We start from the raw sequence: 14,654 nt of genomic DNA on the forward strand, positions 1-14,654 counted from the left end.
ACTGCATTGGGCTGCAACATTGGATAATTGCATTTGCATATTATAACATTCAATTCGACACTCACGTAGCGTTGCTGAAGCCCACATACTCTGTGCCGGACATCTTCTTTAAGTATTCCATTACCTACGATAAAAGATGTGTCAGTTGTGAGATGAAAGAATACGCCGAGTGTACAAAACGTTAAGAACAACTGCTCCTCCCATGACATCGACTGACCAGGTGAATCTAGGTGAAAGCTATGATCCCTTATTGATGTCACTTGTTAAATCCACTTCAAATCAGTGTAGATGAAGGGGAGTGGTCAGGTTAAAGGAGGATTTTTAAACCTGGAAACAATTGAGACATTGATTGTGTATGTGTGCCATTCAGAGGGTGAAGGAAAAAGAAGTGCCTTTTTAACGGGGTATGGGGTATGGTAGTGGGTGCCAGGCGCAAAAGTTTGTGTCAAAAGAACTGCAACACTGCTGGGTTTTTCATGCTCAACAGTTTACTGTTTTTATCAAGAATGGTCCACCACCCAAAGGACATCCAGCCAACTTGACACAACTGTGGGAAGCATTGGAGTCAACATGGGCCAGCGTCCCTGTGGAACACTTTCAACACCTTGTAGAGTCCATGCCCCGACAAATCGAGGCTGTTCAGATGGCAAAAGTGGGTGCAACTCAATATTAGGAAGGTGTTCTTAATGTTTTATACACTCAGTGTATAACATGTACATTGTTACTAGTAAGACGTGTTAGAAGTCTGAAATCTTAAAGGATACTCACATAATCAAACCGCTCTGCCTTGTTTGAGTTAGGCTGTAAAGAATAAAAAATAGAATTTCAGTACGGTATTTCTGTATTGACACTATGCAGAGAGCTTTTCGGCCCCTAGGTGGCAGTGTTTATGTATTCTGGCACAGCGTGCTGTTGGTGTCAGACAGATTCTGGGTGGGCGTGTGGGGTACATTTAGTCACGGTGTCTGTCTGTCCGCCTGTCTGTCCACGTGTGGTAATGTGATGAGTATGACATGGGCTTGCAGCTGCGGGGCAGGTTATTGCCCTGCTTGGGTTTCAGGGTCCAGTGAAAGATCGCCGCCAAGTCGTTAAGTCACCAAAAAGGGCAGAGACTGGTACTTCCCCTTACTGCTCTGAGCCACCCTGTCCTGAAAGGTCAGAGACGATCTGAAACATTACGGTGACTAGTTGAGTTGTCCTCAAGGAATAGGTTTCTTCTGACGTGGTGCAACCCATGGCTTGTTGATCAGTAATGTTCTGATGGAGTGTTCATGTCTAGTGGCACGTTTTTCCCACTCGTAACTTCTGAGAGTTCTGCTCTCTCTGAAAGATCAACTGAAATTTGCACAACCTTTATAAATATCAATTGAATAAACTCAAATTAAAACTTGCTAGAGGTGCTGCACTGACTTGGACGAGTACAAGTAGTACAGTATGTGCAATAGACTTATTAGCCAATTAAATGACGTTCGGCCATCTCCATCTGTTCTTGCTTCATGTACTTAAAGGCCCAGTGCAGTCAAAAAGTCGATTTTTCTGTTTTTATATATATTTCCACACTATGAGGTTGGAATAATGCTGTGAAATTGTGTACATTTAAAAAAAGACTGCTTAAAATTTCAGCCTGTTTTGGTATGGAGTTTTGGCCTGACTGGTGACGTCACCAGGTGGTAAATGAGCTAATAGACCAATAAGAGAGTGAGTTCCAAACCTCTCTGTCAATAACAGCTAGTTTTCCCACCCCACTCAGACCACTCCCAGACAATCCTAGCAAAATTCTTGCATGAGAAATTGACTCTTCATAAAGCCCAGCCCCAGAATTTCTTGATTTTTTCTCTTTTTGACCATTTTAATTGAAAACAATCACAGTAAGGTACTTATTTGTTACCCAGAAATATGATATGATATTGAGATAAAAACATCTGCATTGGACCTTTAAAGGACCCTATGTAGACATTTTAATTTCACTTTGTCATTATGGGGTATTGTGTGTAGATGGGTGAAAAAATAAATCATATTTAATCAACTTTGAATTCAGGCTGTAACACAACAAAATGTGGAATAAATCAAGGGATATGAATACTTTCTGAAGGCACTGTAATTGTTACCCAGAAATGATATGATATTGAGATAAAACCGTCTGTATCAGACCATTAAAGAACCCTGTGATTGTCAAAGACGTACAAAATAAACACACAAACACACCTACTCTTCCCAGCTGTCTCATTGGCCTGACTCACCCCCCCCCCCACCACCGACCGTAACCCCTTCCCCACTACTGTACGTGACCCGCATAGCCAAGAGGCATATCTTTCCAGTCAGCTGGTAAGGACAGGCAGCCAGGCAGGGGGAGAAAAACACAGTGGAATAGAGGTCCATGTCTACATAAGGCAGAGGCCAGCCCTCTTTCCCGACTGCTTTAGCTGTTAGAATGAGGGCAATGCTGACTGATAGGGAGTCAGCTGGTGATAGCTTATTGACCTCTGTCCACACAATATAGGGCAATTGGTCAATGATTGACGGCAAAGTCTGACCGTGACACTTGGCTGTACTAGTTATGACAGTTTTCCTGAATTCTTGTATATCTGATGTTAGAGTGGATTTGGTGTATAGCAGTTTTTATTCATACAGTATATGCAATGCAATGCTTAATCTGTGTGAATGTAATGTACTACTGATTTTGTTTCAGTTATCGAGCAAAGATTAGAGCTCTAATTCCAAAACCTCATGAAAATCTTATAAGAGATTATACAACGGGTGGGTCTAATCCTGAATGCTGATTGGTTAAAATCGCATTACAGCCGGTGTCTATTCCACAAGTTACCACCGGCTAACTCTATGATGTTACAATGCCTATTTACGCTGTTCAATATGACTGCGCAATCCACTGTCTCATCAGCCCAGCCAGCCAATTTATAAACTTGATCTCCATTATAAAAAGCATCAAGACATTATCTCACATTTCTTTTAGAGTAAAACGCCTAACAACACCAGTGCCAATATATCCTCCAAACACCGGCTTTCGAGGACATTATCACTTAATTATAACATCAGTGCACCCAGGAATCCCCTTACCTTGAGCAGAGAACTGATGACAATAGCCCCGGCGTTCACCATAGGGTTGTGTGGTTTATCTGTCCAGAGAGAGAGAGAGGGGATAATGTTGTCACTGTCATGCACTCCACCACCACCCTATAACCAAAAGATATGTCCAGTAAAATAACTTCCACTAAGAAAGTTAACACATGCATGTGTGTGCCAGAGATGAACATATGTAATGGCACCTAGCCAGCTGAGAGGGAACCTGCAGATAAGATGCATTGACTTGCTAATGATCAGATGGCCTGTTCTTGCTCTATTGACTGTACCTACAGCTTGTTGCAATCATTGGTCAAGCTGATGGATATTTTCCCCTGTAGTTGCAGAGAGGTTGGCTCTCTTGTCTTACCACAACTGTTTACTGAAATGTGTAAGTGTTTGCTTCCACGGTGTGACATTGGAATGAACTATTTAATACCCTACAACCGAGTTAGGTTAGGTCAGGCGATAGTCAACGTTATCATTTGAGGGTTCAACGTAAGGACGTTTTCCCCCCAGTACTTAGATGCATTCAAGTGTGGAGCATCTACATAGAAGTGGATACAGAGACATGGGTCTTTCTATGAACTAGGGTACCGCTGAGGATTTCCTACACTGGACAACTTGTTACAGTTGTTGATAAGTCATTGATAATAATTCGCCATTTTTTTCTTGTCATTACATTGAGATATAAGGTGGATCATAGCTTTAAAAAAAAAATTTTTAACCTTTATTTAACTAGGCATGTCAGTTGAGAACAACTTCTTATTTACAATGAAGGCCTAGGAACAGTGGGTTATGACAGTGTAAGTTGTCATTATATCACATGTAAAGCATTAATCAGTTCAATTTGACATGGAACTTGAACCATGTAAGAATCCTGGTTCTAGCTGTCACAGTTGTTAAATATAGGAGATCTCAGAAATGCAGCGTAACTACATGTTATGGACTGAAAACAGTTTTCATGGGCACACATGTCCAAAATAAGAATTGTGTTGCGAAATCGAATCCTTCTAACCGAAAGTCACCTTACACTGATAATTAAAATTTAAATCAGTACTGCCATTAAAGTGGTTCTTGAGCATTTGGTGCCAAGCTGATTAGATATGCAGGGATATTTTCGCAGATCGTCATCTGATCTAGGAAGGAATTTCCCGAATGACAGTCAAGTGACGAACAGCTGTTGTGATAGTGCATGCGATGCAGCAACAGCCCAAGTGCTGGAGAAAAAAAAGCTGTTCGCAAGGAATGTCCAGAATGTTTTGGTTCTCATTTGTTAAATTGGCGAAGACAGTTGTGGCTGGATCCACGTTGGATCTAATATCCCTAGCGAATGGAGGTTGATCATCTGTTGTCTGCTTGATTTGCAACAGGGTCTCGTTAGAATTAGCAGAGAAAGCATCAAGGTCATGTGTTCATGTTTTTGTGCCTTGGTTTGGACACCAAGGCTACAGTGCGCAATCGTGTAGGATAGACTATTGCGCAACACCCAAAAATAGTCTTATGGATTTTTCTGGATATAATGACAACAAATGACATAGCCTAGTGGGTTTATTAACAATATGATCTGGTAATGAAATAACACGACAGATACATACTTTTTTTCATGTTACAACTGCAATTTTAAACATAGGGGCTTGAAGTTGCCTACTCGAAATTGAATTTGGAGCTCAGAAATGCAAGTACTGGAATAGGCCTTACCTTGAAAATCAGACATTTCCTCAATTTGGTGATTGAAAGTCCTTGTAATTATTGTATCCAATTTACAAGTTCTCCTGCTCCCTTATAATTATCCGTAATTTAATTTTGTATCCGTTTTTGTGAGAGATGTGGCCACTTTCGTTTGTTTCCCGCGGCTTCAATTGAAGGGTGTTGCGCTACACTGTCGTGGTCAAACCAAGTGCGGTTATTATGAGAACGACATCTAACATCTAATGTAGGATTCAACTTGACTTTCCATACAAGTCAGTCAATTAAAAAATGAATCTGTTTTTTGGTAACTTTCTCATTATAAAAACAGCGATGGTGAGATTCAAATGGTGAGATTAATGCTACTGCCACAAACTACAGACAAACCGCCAAATTTACATCCAATCTATTAAGTCAGGCAATGTCCACATTATTCTCACATATTTTAGAATGTAATAATAGTTTGAATATCAATGCTAGGCCTAAAAAATGAAAGTGGTAATGGCCTACTTTTTCTTTTTTTTTTAACGCTTTTTGAGGGGAGATCTATACTACGCCCTATTTGTACAATTATATACATTATACAATTGCATTACATCGAGGTCCTTGAAAATGAAAACGAAGTGCTTGACAAAGTCTCTGAAAGTCCTTGAATTTGACTTGCCAATGTCTGTATGAACCCAGCTTTAAACTATCCTTAGTCCTAGGCCTATAGAACCCAAAATAATTGGGTACCTGGAACCAAAAAGGGTTCTCCTACGAGGACAGTCGAAGAATCCTTTTAGGTTCTAGATAGCACCTTTCTTTCTAAGCGTGTAGGCAGACAGGGTTAGGGTAACAGTCTCTCACCCTCCTCATCCAGTGACAGCTGGTTGAATTTGAGTCCGCTGGGCTCTTTGCCCACGTAGCGATGCACATGCTCAGTGCCAATCTCGTGCACAGCGATGGCGTACTCCAGAGGCTTCACACATGATTGAAGACAGAATGGAACCTTGGTGTCACCTGCAGAATGTCTGCCTCACGCCAGCAGGGCACAGGGGAGAGATCATGGGACAGTGAGAGGAAGGCTGAGGTGAAAGCAGATACAGAGGAGGATTCTACATGAACAAGTTAGGCAGACACTGACAAGGCAAGATGGGGTGGGGGGGGGGGATGACATGCGAACTGCCTGTTCAATGCTCTTCATTTCAGTGACATGGGATAAGTGTCTTAAAATGGAAACCAGTGGGGGATAAAAGGAGACTATGTACATAGAGCAGATAACACAAATGCTGTAATCTCACCTCTGTCCATCCACGGTGCATAGTGACACACCCCACAGATCAGGGCTGAATTTAGCCAGTTGAGGAATATAATCTGCCACCTGAGCAAAAGACACACACACACACACACACACACACACACACACACACACACACACACACACACACACACACACACAAAAGGAATGGAGTGGATAAGTCACGTGTCATGTATGTCAAAGGCAGGTATGTACAGTACATGTGTGTATAGCATGTGCATGCGTCTACGAATGTACAGTGTGTGCATGCTTTCATTCAGTACATGCTTGTGAGTGCGTTTTCAGTGAGCTCTGGTCCGTGAGCTTGTGTGCGGTGATGTAACCTAGCGAATGTTTTTTTAATGCGTGCAAAGCAAATGTTTGGTGGTGTGCTGATTTTAGCATGTCCTCATATGTGAATGTGTAGGTGTGTCTGTGTACAGTATGTGAAAGAACGTTTTTAACGTGGGAATGAATGTGTGTATTGTGTAGCCCAGCGGTTCGCAACCTTTTCCATTTCCCTGAGACCATCATTGTCAAAAGCTGTTGAGGACCAAGATATTTTACGTAAAATATCTTGGAGGTCAAATTTTCTCCATTTTAGCAGTGAATTTAACACATTAAAAGGCCTATTATAAACAATTTACATTGTAAAAAGTCACCCCAAAAACATTTACCAACATTTGCAGACCACCCACAGTGCACCGGTCTGCGGACCAAAGGTTTGAACACAGAACTCACGTGTCCCCCAACCTGCCTCTGGGTGCTGTAGTACAGCTGGTTGATGTTGGACGCAAACGCCTCAAAGTCTGGGATGATGAACTTCCTCCTGAACGCCTGGGTCAGCAGTAGGATGTTAGCGCCCACACACCTGAAACACATACATAAATATCACACACATACTTTAGATACTCACTGTGGCTCAGTTGGTGGAGCGTGGTGCTTGCAACGCTAGAGTTGTGGGTTTGATTCCGGCTGGGGTCAGCCATACAAATGTATGCACACACACTGCGATCAGTCACATTAGATTACTTTTTTTTTGAATAGTACAACTACTGTATTATCACACACAGTGTCAGTGACCTATAGCCCCAATACAAGGCTGTTGACTCTTATGCAGTGTCTAGGAGTCAACAGCCATGTATCAGGGCTAAGTGACCTGTAACTGTGGAGCAGATACACCACTGACCCTATGACGAAATCCAAATGAAACCAACAACCTAAAAACTGTACCCCAACCCGGGACCAAATTAAACGCTGAGAATAGACAGCCTATCATATTGTAGACACACACCTGCCTTTACCACTAGACAAACATTGCGCTAAGTTTAGTAAGCACTGACGTGATCTCAAAGAACGGCATTGAAAATTGCTCTCATAGCTGTGATGAGCCGAAAGATCCGCCGGGGCTTGTTAATACGCAACTTGGTTTAGAGTTTGGGGCACTGGGGAGGCGAGCAGAAGGATCGCATCATTTATAGAAATGGGATTTTTTTTTAGTGGCCTATCGCTAGTGACCACCACAGAAGAAAAGACCCATGTCTAATCACAACACATTCTTATTCTGGTTTACATTATTTTATGTGTGTGTGTGTGTGTGTGTGTGTCTTTGGACCTAGTTTAGAAACAATACCAAGCACAACACCAAGTATCAATCTAAGATGTACAAAGGGACTGTAGGTATGCAGTATTCAATCACTGGAATATAGTAATTCAATGTAAGTAAAAGTCTACCAGACAGGACTCGCTACTGTAGCAGGCCAGTGTCTGAATCATCACGGCATTCATTAAGTTAGCTTTGCCACTTAGGAAGTAATACTGTTTGGACAGCAGTCTAGAGCCCATCAGACCTCGCTGATAAGCCGAGCTCCTAATACAACCAGCCGTCTGCAGTTCACCCACTACGTTGGCCTTTCATTAGCTCCTGTCCAGCCTTAAGCCCTGCACAAATGTCATACTCTGTTCGCCAACAATTCCAGAACTCTCTCTCTCTCTCGCTCTCTGCATGTGTTACGTTTACATGTGCATCAGTGAGGATCAGAGGCAGCTGTCGTCCATTAAAACGACAGACGCTGTCCATCTGTTTTCGCCTCACATTAACCGCAACAGAAACACTGCTATACACCCACATTCAAACATCCCTGACAATCAAAACATCCCTTCCATAACAAATCTCCACCTGTCCACTGTAGAGGTATGAAGAGCAGACACAGATACAGGCAGAGAGAGAGAGAGAGAGTGGAAAAACAAAGTAATGGATGTTTCTCGTTAACACTGGGGGCAATAGTATAAACAGTTCCTCCGCACAGTGAAATATATATATACTTTCAAGAAAATGCAATGTAAAAAAAAAAATGGGATAAGGTGTGTGTGGTGTTTTGCCAATCAGCCAGAAGAATGAGAATACTCTATGTGGGATAGAGAAAGACACAATACATCATGCAAACTTTCTGAATTAAATCATCAGTGTTTACTAGTAAATACTCTCTCTAAACCATCCTACAAGATCATTTATATGATAAAAGGGCCAAATAAGGATGTATCCATTCCATCTAATCCCAAATCATTCGAGAAAAGAATAGAATAAAACTTTATTGTCCATCCAGGATGGACATTTTTCCATTACAAGAATCAAATACACATAAATTCTCACATCAGACACATTTAAAACAGTCAGTCCATCATGTTGCATACACTAACAACAGAGGACATGAATACATTCACTCACAAACGACCACAGTCCCAACTGCACTAGATAGATAAGTACATTATACCGATACAATTTACTTTACATTTAGTAGTCCAACAGCACAAGGAACAAATTCATGTTTGAACACGTTCTACTCGGCCATGGTCATTCTGAAGCGCCGGCCAGAGGGAAGCCTCTCCAACTGAGGGTGTAGAGGGTGGGAGGGGTCGCCAACGACAGCCAGTGTCTTATGTGAAACAGATTGCTCAAATGTGCCTGTGGTCGACCAATTACTTTGCTGGCTGTGTTTACTATTCTGGTCAGTTTGCTTTTGCTCCTCACACTCAGATGACTATACCATAGTGTCATATTGAATGTAAGGATGCTCTCCAACACGCTGCTGTACACCCTCGCCTGAACACCCTGGCTGACCCCAAACCAATTTCATTTCCTGATTGAGAACAAGTGTGGGCTTGCTTTTAAATTTAATAAATACAACCTGCATTCTCTGTATAACTTAGCTTGTTATCAATTTGTGTCCCTTGGTATTTTAAACACTCAACCACCTCCACTGGTTGGTCGTTCAGAGAGAGTGGTTGGGACATTGGTAAGAATGGTAGCCCTTTTCACTCACAGCTCCTGTCATCCTGTATACGGGTTGAAAACAATTTTGCCATCGATAAGCAAAATTGGAACCCAGCGGCTGTACAGTAAAATACTATACATGACGTCAGAGCTTAGGTTCTCCGGTTAACAGCGTTGTATGGGTCTTGACTGAGCGCAGTTATAAACTTGAGCACCGCGCACAACAAAACGATTCCCCCATCCCTCCCGCTAATTGGGCTAACTTTTGCACCTTTGTTGTCGTCTGAGTGAGGGAAATGCTGTAAACACAGAGGAGTCAATGTGTTCTGAAAGATGAGATTTCAATAAATATCACTTTGATGTCACACAAGCAAACCGCACACCCGTGGGTCCAAATCGACACTTCACATTTCTACATTTGAAAACATGTCATTTACAGTATCAACCTTTATGATTGCTGTGTTTGATCCACAGTTAGAAGGATGACATGCGCTACAGCCTGGACAGAATGAGCCTGCATTTGTCGTATTGTGTAGAAAATTTGCAGCAGAACACACACTTGAATGCACGCCATTCTATGCACACAAACAATTACAATCTGTTAGTCTGAAGTGCCTTTTAAAAGCCTAACCATGTATGAGCATATTTTACAGCTTAGCTAGCCATGTTGGCAATAGAATAAGCTTTCAAATTATTCCTGCCTGACCCAGATGGCGATTTTCAAATGGACCGTTTTTTGGGGGGGGATTGTGTAAACAACAACAGTAATTGTGTGAGGGTGGGGACACAGGGCTGTATTACAAATACAAAGGGGCAAGTGTGCTTGATTCAGTTACTCAATGGCAAAGCTAGGAGAGCTCAAACAAGCACCTTATGGTTGAAGGCTCTTTCCCTGAGTCATAAAAGTGCATTGAAATTACTAAGGAACTGTGTAAAGTTTGGAGAGGGGTGTGGCCACACCAAGTTAGACCTTTCACTCAAACCCTTGTAATCTTTTTTTCCCTCATCTTGCACATGCTTCAACATGCATGTTACTGAATGTATCTAAAGTCTTTTGTTATTGACAAATGCTGTGTAAAGTACCGTAAATGTAAAATGCACATAGAATCAACAGTGTCATTTTGGGGATTCAGTGTTGTGTTGTGTCCTCATCTTTGGTCTGATCATTTCCCCATTAATCTCCAAAGTGTTCTCTTTCAAATTGCATGCCTATTCTTATTATATTTCTTCTGTTAGAGGAAATGTTTTAATGTGTCCCTATCCATATAGGCCAATTTCCACAAGTGTAAGGGGTTAACGTGAAAATAGAGCATTGCTCACTTCCTGAAGAGTTTCGGGTCCATCATGACTGTTCCGGCAGAGTCCTGCATTGACTGGCGCAGCTGACGCATACAGTCACTCAGCCTGGGATCCGATGTCAATAAACCTGTGCTCCTCAACGCCTGGAAGAAGGAGAAAGGAACATTTGCAAAATGAGAGTGAGACAGAGAGACAATTAGACTGAGAGAAATGAGAAGGGAGAGCGGGGGGGGTTGTGGTGAGCTGATCAACCCTGGTGAGCTGATCAACACTGACACACCATCTCTAGAGTAGGGAGGACCATATTTGAGCTCTCTCAGTAGACTGCTGAGCTAACCCCCGTGCTGGTCCTGCAGATGCTGGGCCTAATAGAGTAGATATATATTTGTACATTATGATAATGTCACACCCTGACCATAGTTTGCTTTGTATGTTTCTATGTTTTGTTTGGTCAGGGTGTGATCTGAGTGGGCTTTCTATGTTACATGTCTAGTTTGTCTATTTCTATGTTTGGCCTGATATGGTTCTCAATCAGAGGCAGGTGTTAGACATTGTCTCTGATTGGGAACCATATTTAGGTAGCCTGTTTGGTGTTGGGTTTTGTGGGTGATTTTTCCTGTCTCTGTGTTTGCACCAGATAGGGCTGTTTTGGTTTTTCACGTTTCTTGTTTTGTTAGTTTGTTCATGTGTAGTTGCTTTATTAAAGAACCATAAATAGTAACCACGCTGCGTATTGGTCCGCCTCTCCATCAACTCAAGAAAACTGTTACAGATAAGGACATGCGTAGTACATTAAAAGGTTAATAATCATAATAATAATAATAACTTTTCATTTTCATTTTAGAGAAAACTGAGGTAATACAGGACTACAATAATTGTTTTAGTGTGTCATCTTCAATACCTGAATTGGAACAAACTTTGTTTCCCATTAAGTGAGCAACCACAAGGGTTCAAGCAGTCCTGTAAATGACTCTGTAAAGGAGGAAGGAACATACTGTACCTACTGTAATGAAATCAGTGGTGTAGAGGTTTTTGTTTCCCACCTTTGGTGGAAAAAATGCATTAAACGTTTAGGGAGCGCAACTTTTTTCACCGCAACCAGCGATCAGTTTAGCCACCTACTTTTTTTTTTACCAGTACATCACAGATTGAAATCCCTCCCCTAAGCCAACTTCAAGTCATTCTGACAGCTATATGCAACAAGTGTGCCTATTTCTGGGGCATCATATGCAGTGACAGCAGACTTGCCTCATGGGAGGGCCCGGGAGGTTATTTTCAAGCCTGTGTGTCTGTGATCAATGCATTAATGATCAACACACAATGCTTGACTGAACTGTTGTGTTTAGTTATCGCATGTCAATACTTCACATCGGGCAGTGGCTTTCATGAGAGGCTGATATCATATTCAGACATACTGTATAGGACAGCAACATTCAAAGCTATATTTACTGTGGGAAGTACAGTGTGTGTGTGTAATTTCTGGCAGAAGAAATGATGACAGAATTGTAAAGCTATTGAGATATTGAGATGTTAAATGAGAGAAAGTACTTCAAAGAAACTAGTTAAAAAACAGAATTGCTGGCCTCTCGAGTAGCACAGCGGTCTAAGGCACTGCATCGCGGCATTGAGGCGTCACTACAGCCTGGGGTTGTAGTGACGGGCTGTGTCATTGCCGTCTGTAACCGGGAGGCCCACAGACGACGCACAATTGGCCCAGCGTGATCCGGGTTAGGGGAGGGTTTGGGGTAGGGGGCCTTTACTTGGCTCATCGCGCTCTAGTGACTCCTTGTGGTGGACCAGGCACCTGCATGCTGACTTCGGTTGTCAGTTGATGGTGTTTCCACCGACACATTGGTGCTGCTGGTTTCCGGGTTAAGCGAGCAGGTGTTAAGAAGCGCGGCTTGGCTGGTCATGTTCCGACGACTCGACCTTCGCCTCTCCCGAGCCCGTTGGGGAATTGCAGCGATGAGACAAGATCGTTATCACAAAATTGGGGGATTAAAAAAAAGGGGGGGGAGTTATTCAGTAAGCACAGCTACAGTTCAGTGACAGTCCTTTCAGATCACTGTGTGTTACAGCCAACTCCTCTGCCGTGTCACTGTCATGCTAAACATATACAGTATAACATGACAACAAATGGCAGATCTCCTTCGTCTAAACTGGCAGATCAATCGAAGGTCAAAGCAGATATCATTATGTAAGAATATCAAGCATTGCATCATATTGAAATACAAGGTGGTAAGACATGTTGGTATGTGACATGCACACAAAGATAATACAGTGCTCAGAGAGGAAGAGGCAAAGCGAGAGGCTTGACTCTGCCCCAAAATCTGTCAGCACGAAAAAAACTGCGAGAAGCAGAGAAAGTGTAGCCTGACGGCTCACAGTATATTCTTCCGCTGCTCTGTCGCACGCTACATTACTACAGTCGCAACTGCCATCATAAAAGTTGTTTGTGGGGATGAGGGGCACGAGGGGTGTTGTACAAAACAAGTCATTAGCGATTGGATCGTCTCTAACCAATTAGAGTATCAAAGCCAGTGACGGATTTTCAAACTGCCGCTTTACCCACGTGTTCTGGCTCTGGCCCAACCCATCGGGTTCTGGACCTAGACTAGCTGGCCTAGCTAACTTTAGCCACAACATATTGGAATTTGTGTAATGTACACGAATGTGTTATGAAGAAAGAAAAGGATGTAATACGCATTAAATGCGTTGTGATGAAAATCGCATAATACAATTGAATTTTTCGTGTGCCTGTCACGAATTTCAAATAAGTAACTTGTGTCTATTTCACAATAAGCTGTGACAATGTGATGCATCCTTTCCCAGGTATTTTACAGCTTATTTCTAGCATAAAATATAGCTAGCTGACCAAAGCACAGTTTCAGATCACTTTATATAATCGGATCCGTTTTTATTTTCTTCAAAATCTTAAGCTAACAAGGGGTAGGCCTGTGCTTTAAAAAAAATTTAAAAAAGGTAGGCCTATGCAATACCCTCTCATACCTCCTCAATTTGAGTCTTGGATTTAATTTAACAGCCATTCACTGACACGGAGGTAGGCTATTTTAAGAGTACATGGTGGGTAGAGGAATTATGAATATAGCAGCCTATTGCCGTCTGTCAAACCGGTACACCTACTGTACCTCTTAAATAGGAAGACATAGGCTCCAACACAAAGCCCCCTTGTTGTTAGTAAAGTCTAATTAAAATGAAGACGTTGAAATGAATTATGCCTACTATAATTCGCCTACTTTCAGCACCATGAACTGTCCATTTCCGATTGATTGTGCCTTGGCTGCTGCTTCAAGTTTCAGCACCACAATGTCATTTACTCTAATCTGGTTTTACTGTGAGGTCAATAACTCTGCTAAATACATCATGGGCAAGAAATATTGTTTTTAATCAAATCAATTATAGTAGTACCAAGCTATCAATGTTGACCTCCGGCCTTCGTTCTCCGCTTCTCAAACAGAACAGAACATAGGCTATAAGGTTAGTCCGCTCACAAGATAACAATGAATTCATTCATTCGGAAGAAGCCTTTGACTCTCCTCCTGAACTGCCACCATAGCCCTGCACAGCACAGCCCTTGGTTAGGCAGCACAAAAAAAGGTTTTGATCAGCAAGAGCAGAGCAGGGGCTCAGGGTTGGAATATCCATTGCAGTGTGTAATGCAGGTTAGTTTTATTTACACCATCCCAGCAGCTATCTTAGAAATATAACTTTGCTCTGTGCTTCTCCGAGCATGCACTTCATAGCCTATAGGCTATGGATCATTTGATTGAGAGGGCACTAAATGGCCTATAGGCCTGCTTGATATTGCGCGCCGAGTGGAGATTCAGAAATGAGGGGCGGCATCGGGCACACATCAATATATAGCCTAATGAGAAACTCATTCTAAAACACAGAAAAATATAGACATTTCATCAATTAAAAATGACATGTCCCTTCCCTGGACTGGATTTAAAAAAATACTAAACACTCCCCATGACTGAAATTGAAAAAGCATGGCCCTCCCCCATTTTCCTC

General features: G+C 42.1%; 1 protein-coding gene across 1 annotated transcript in view; it reads right to left on the reverse strand.

Moving 5' to 3' along the window:
• The window catches only part of LOC112215804 (glutaminase kidney isoform, mitochondrial-like), a 31,102-nt gene that overhangs the window by 4,771 nt on the left and 11,677 nt on the right, over positions 1 to 14,654 (reverse strand). Inside the window, exons 3-9 of the mRNA XM_042299257.1 lie at positions 10,641 to 10,762; positions 6,788 to 6,917; positions 6,051 to 6,130; positions 5,617 to 5,780; positions 3,076 to 3,134; positions 769 to 801; positions 66 to 124 (exon numbers count right to left, since the gene is read on the reverse strand). Coding sequence (XP_042155191.1) covers positions 66 to 124; positions 769 to 801; positions 3,076 to 3,134; positions 5,617 to 5,780; positions 6,051 to 6,130; positions 6,788 to 6,917; positions 10,641 to 10,762 — 647 coding nt within the window. The remainder of the gene's footprint in view (positions 1 to 65; positions 125 to 768; positions 802 to 3,075; positions 3,135 to 5,616; positions 5,781 to 6,050; positions 6,131 to 6,787; positions 6,918 to 10,640; positions 10,763 to 14,654) is intronic.

The sequence above is a fragment of the Oncorhynchus tshawytscha genome, linkage group LG16, assembly GCF_018296145.1.
Source record: "Oncorhynchus tshawytscha isolate Ot180627B linkage group LG16, Otsh_v2.0, whole genome shotgun sequence".
In the NCBI taxonomy this organism is placed as follows: Eukaryota; Metazoa; Chordata; class Actinopteri; order Salmoniformes; family Salmonidae; genus Oncorhynchus; species Oncorhynchus tshawytscha.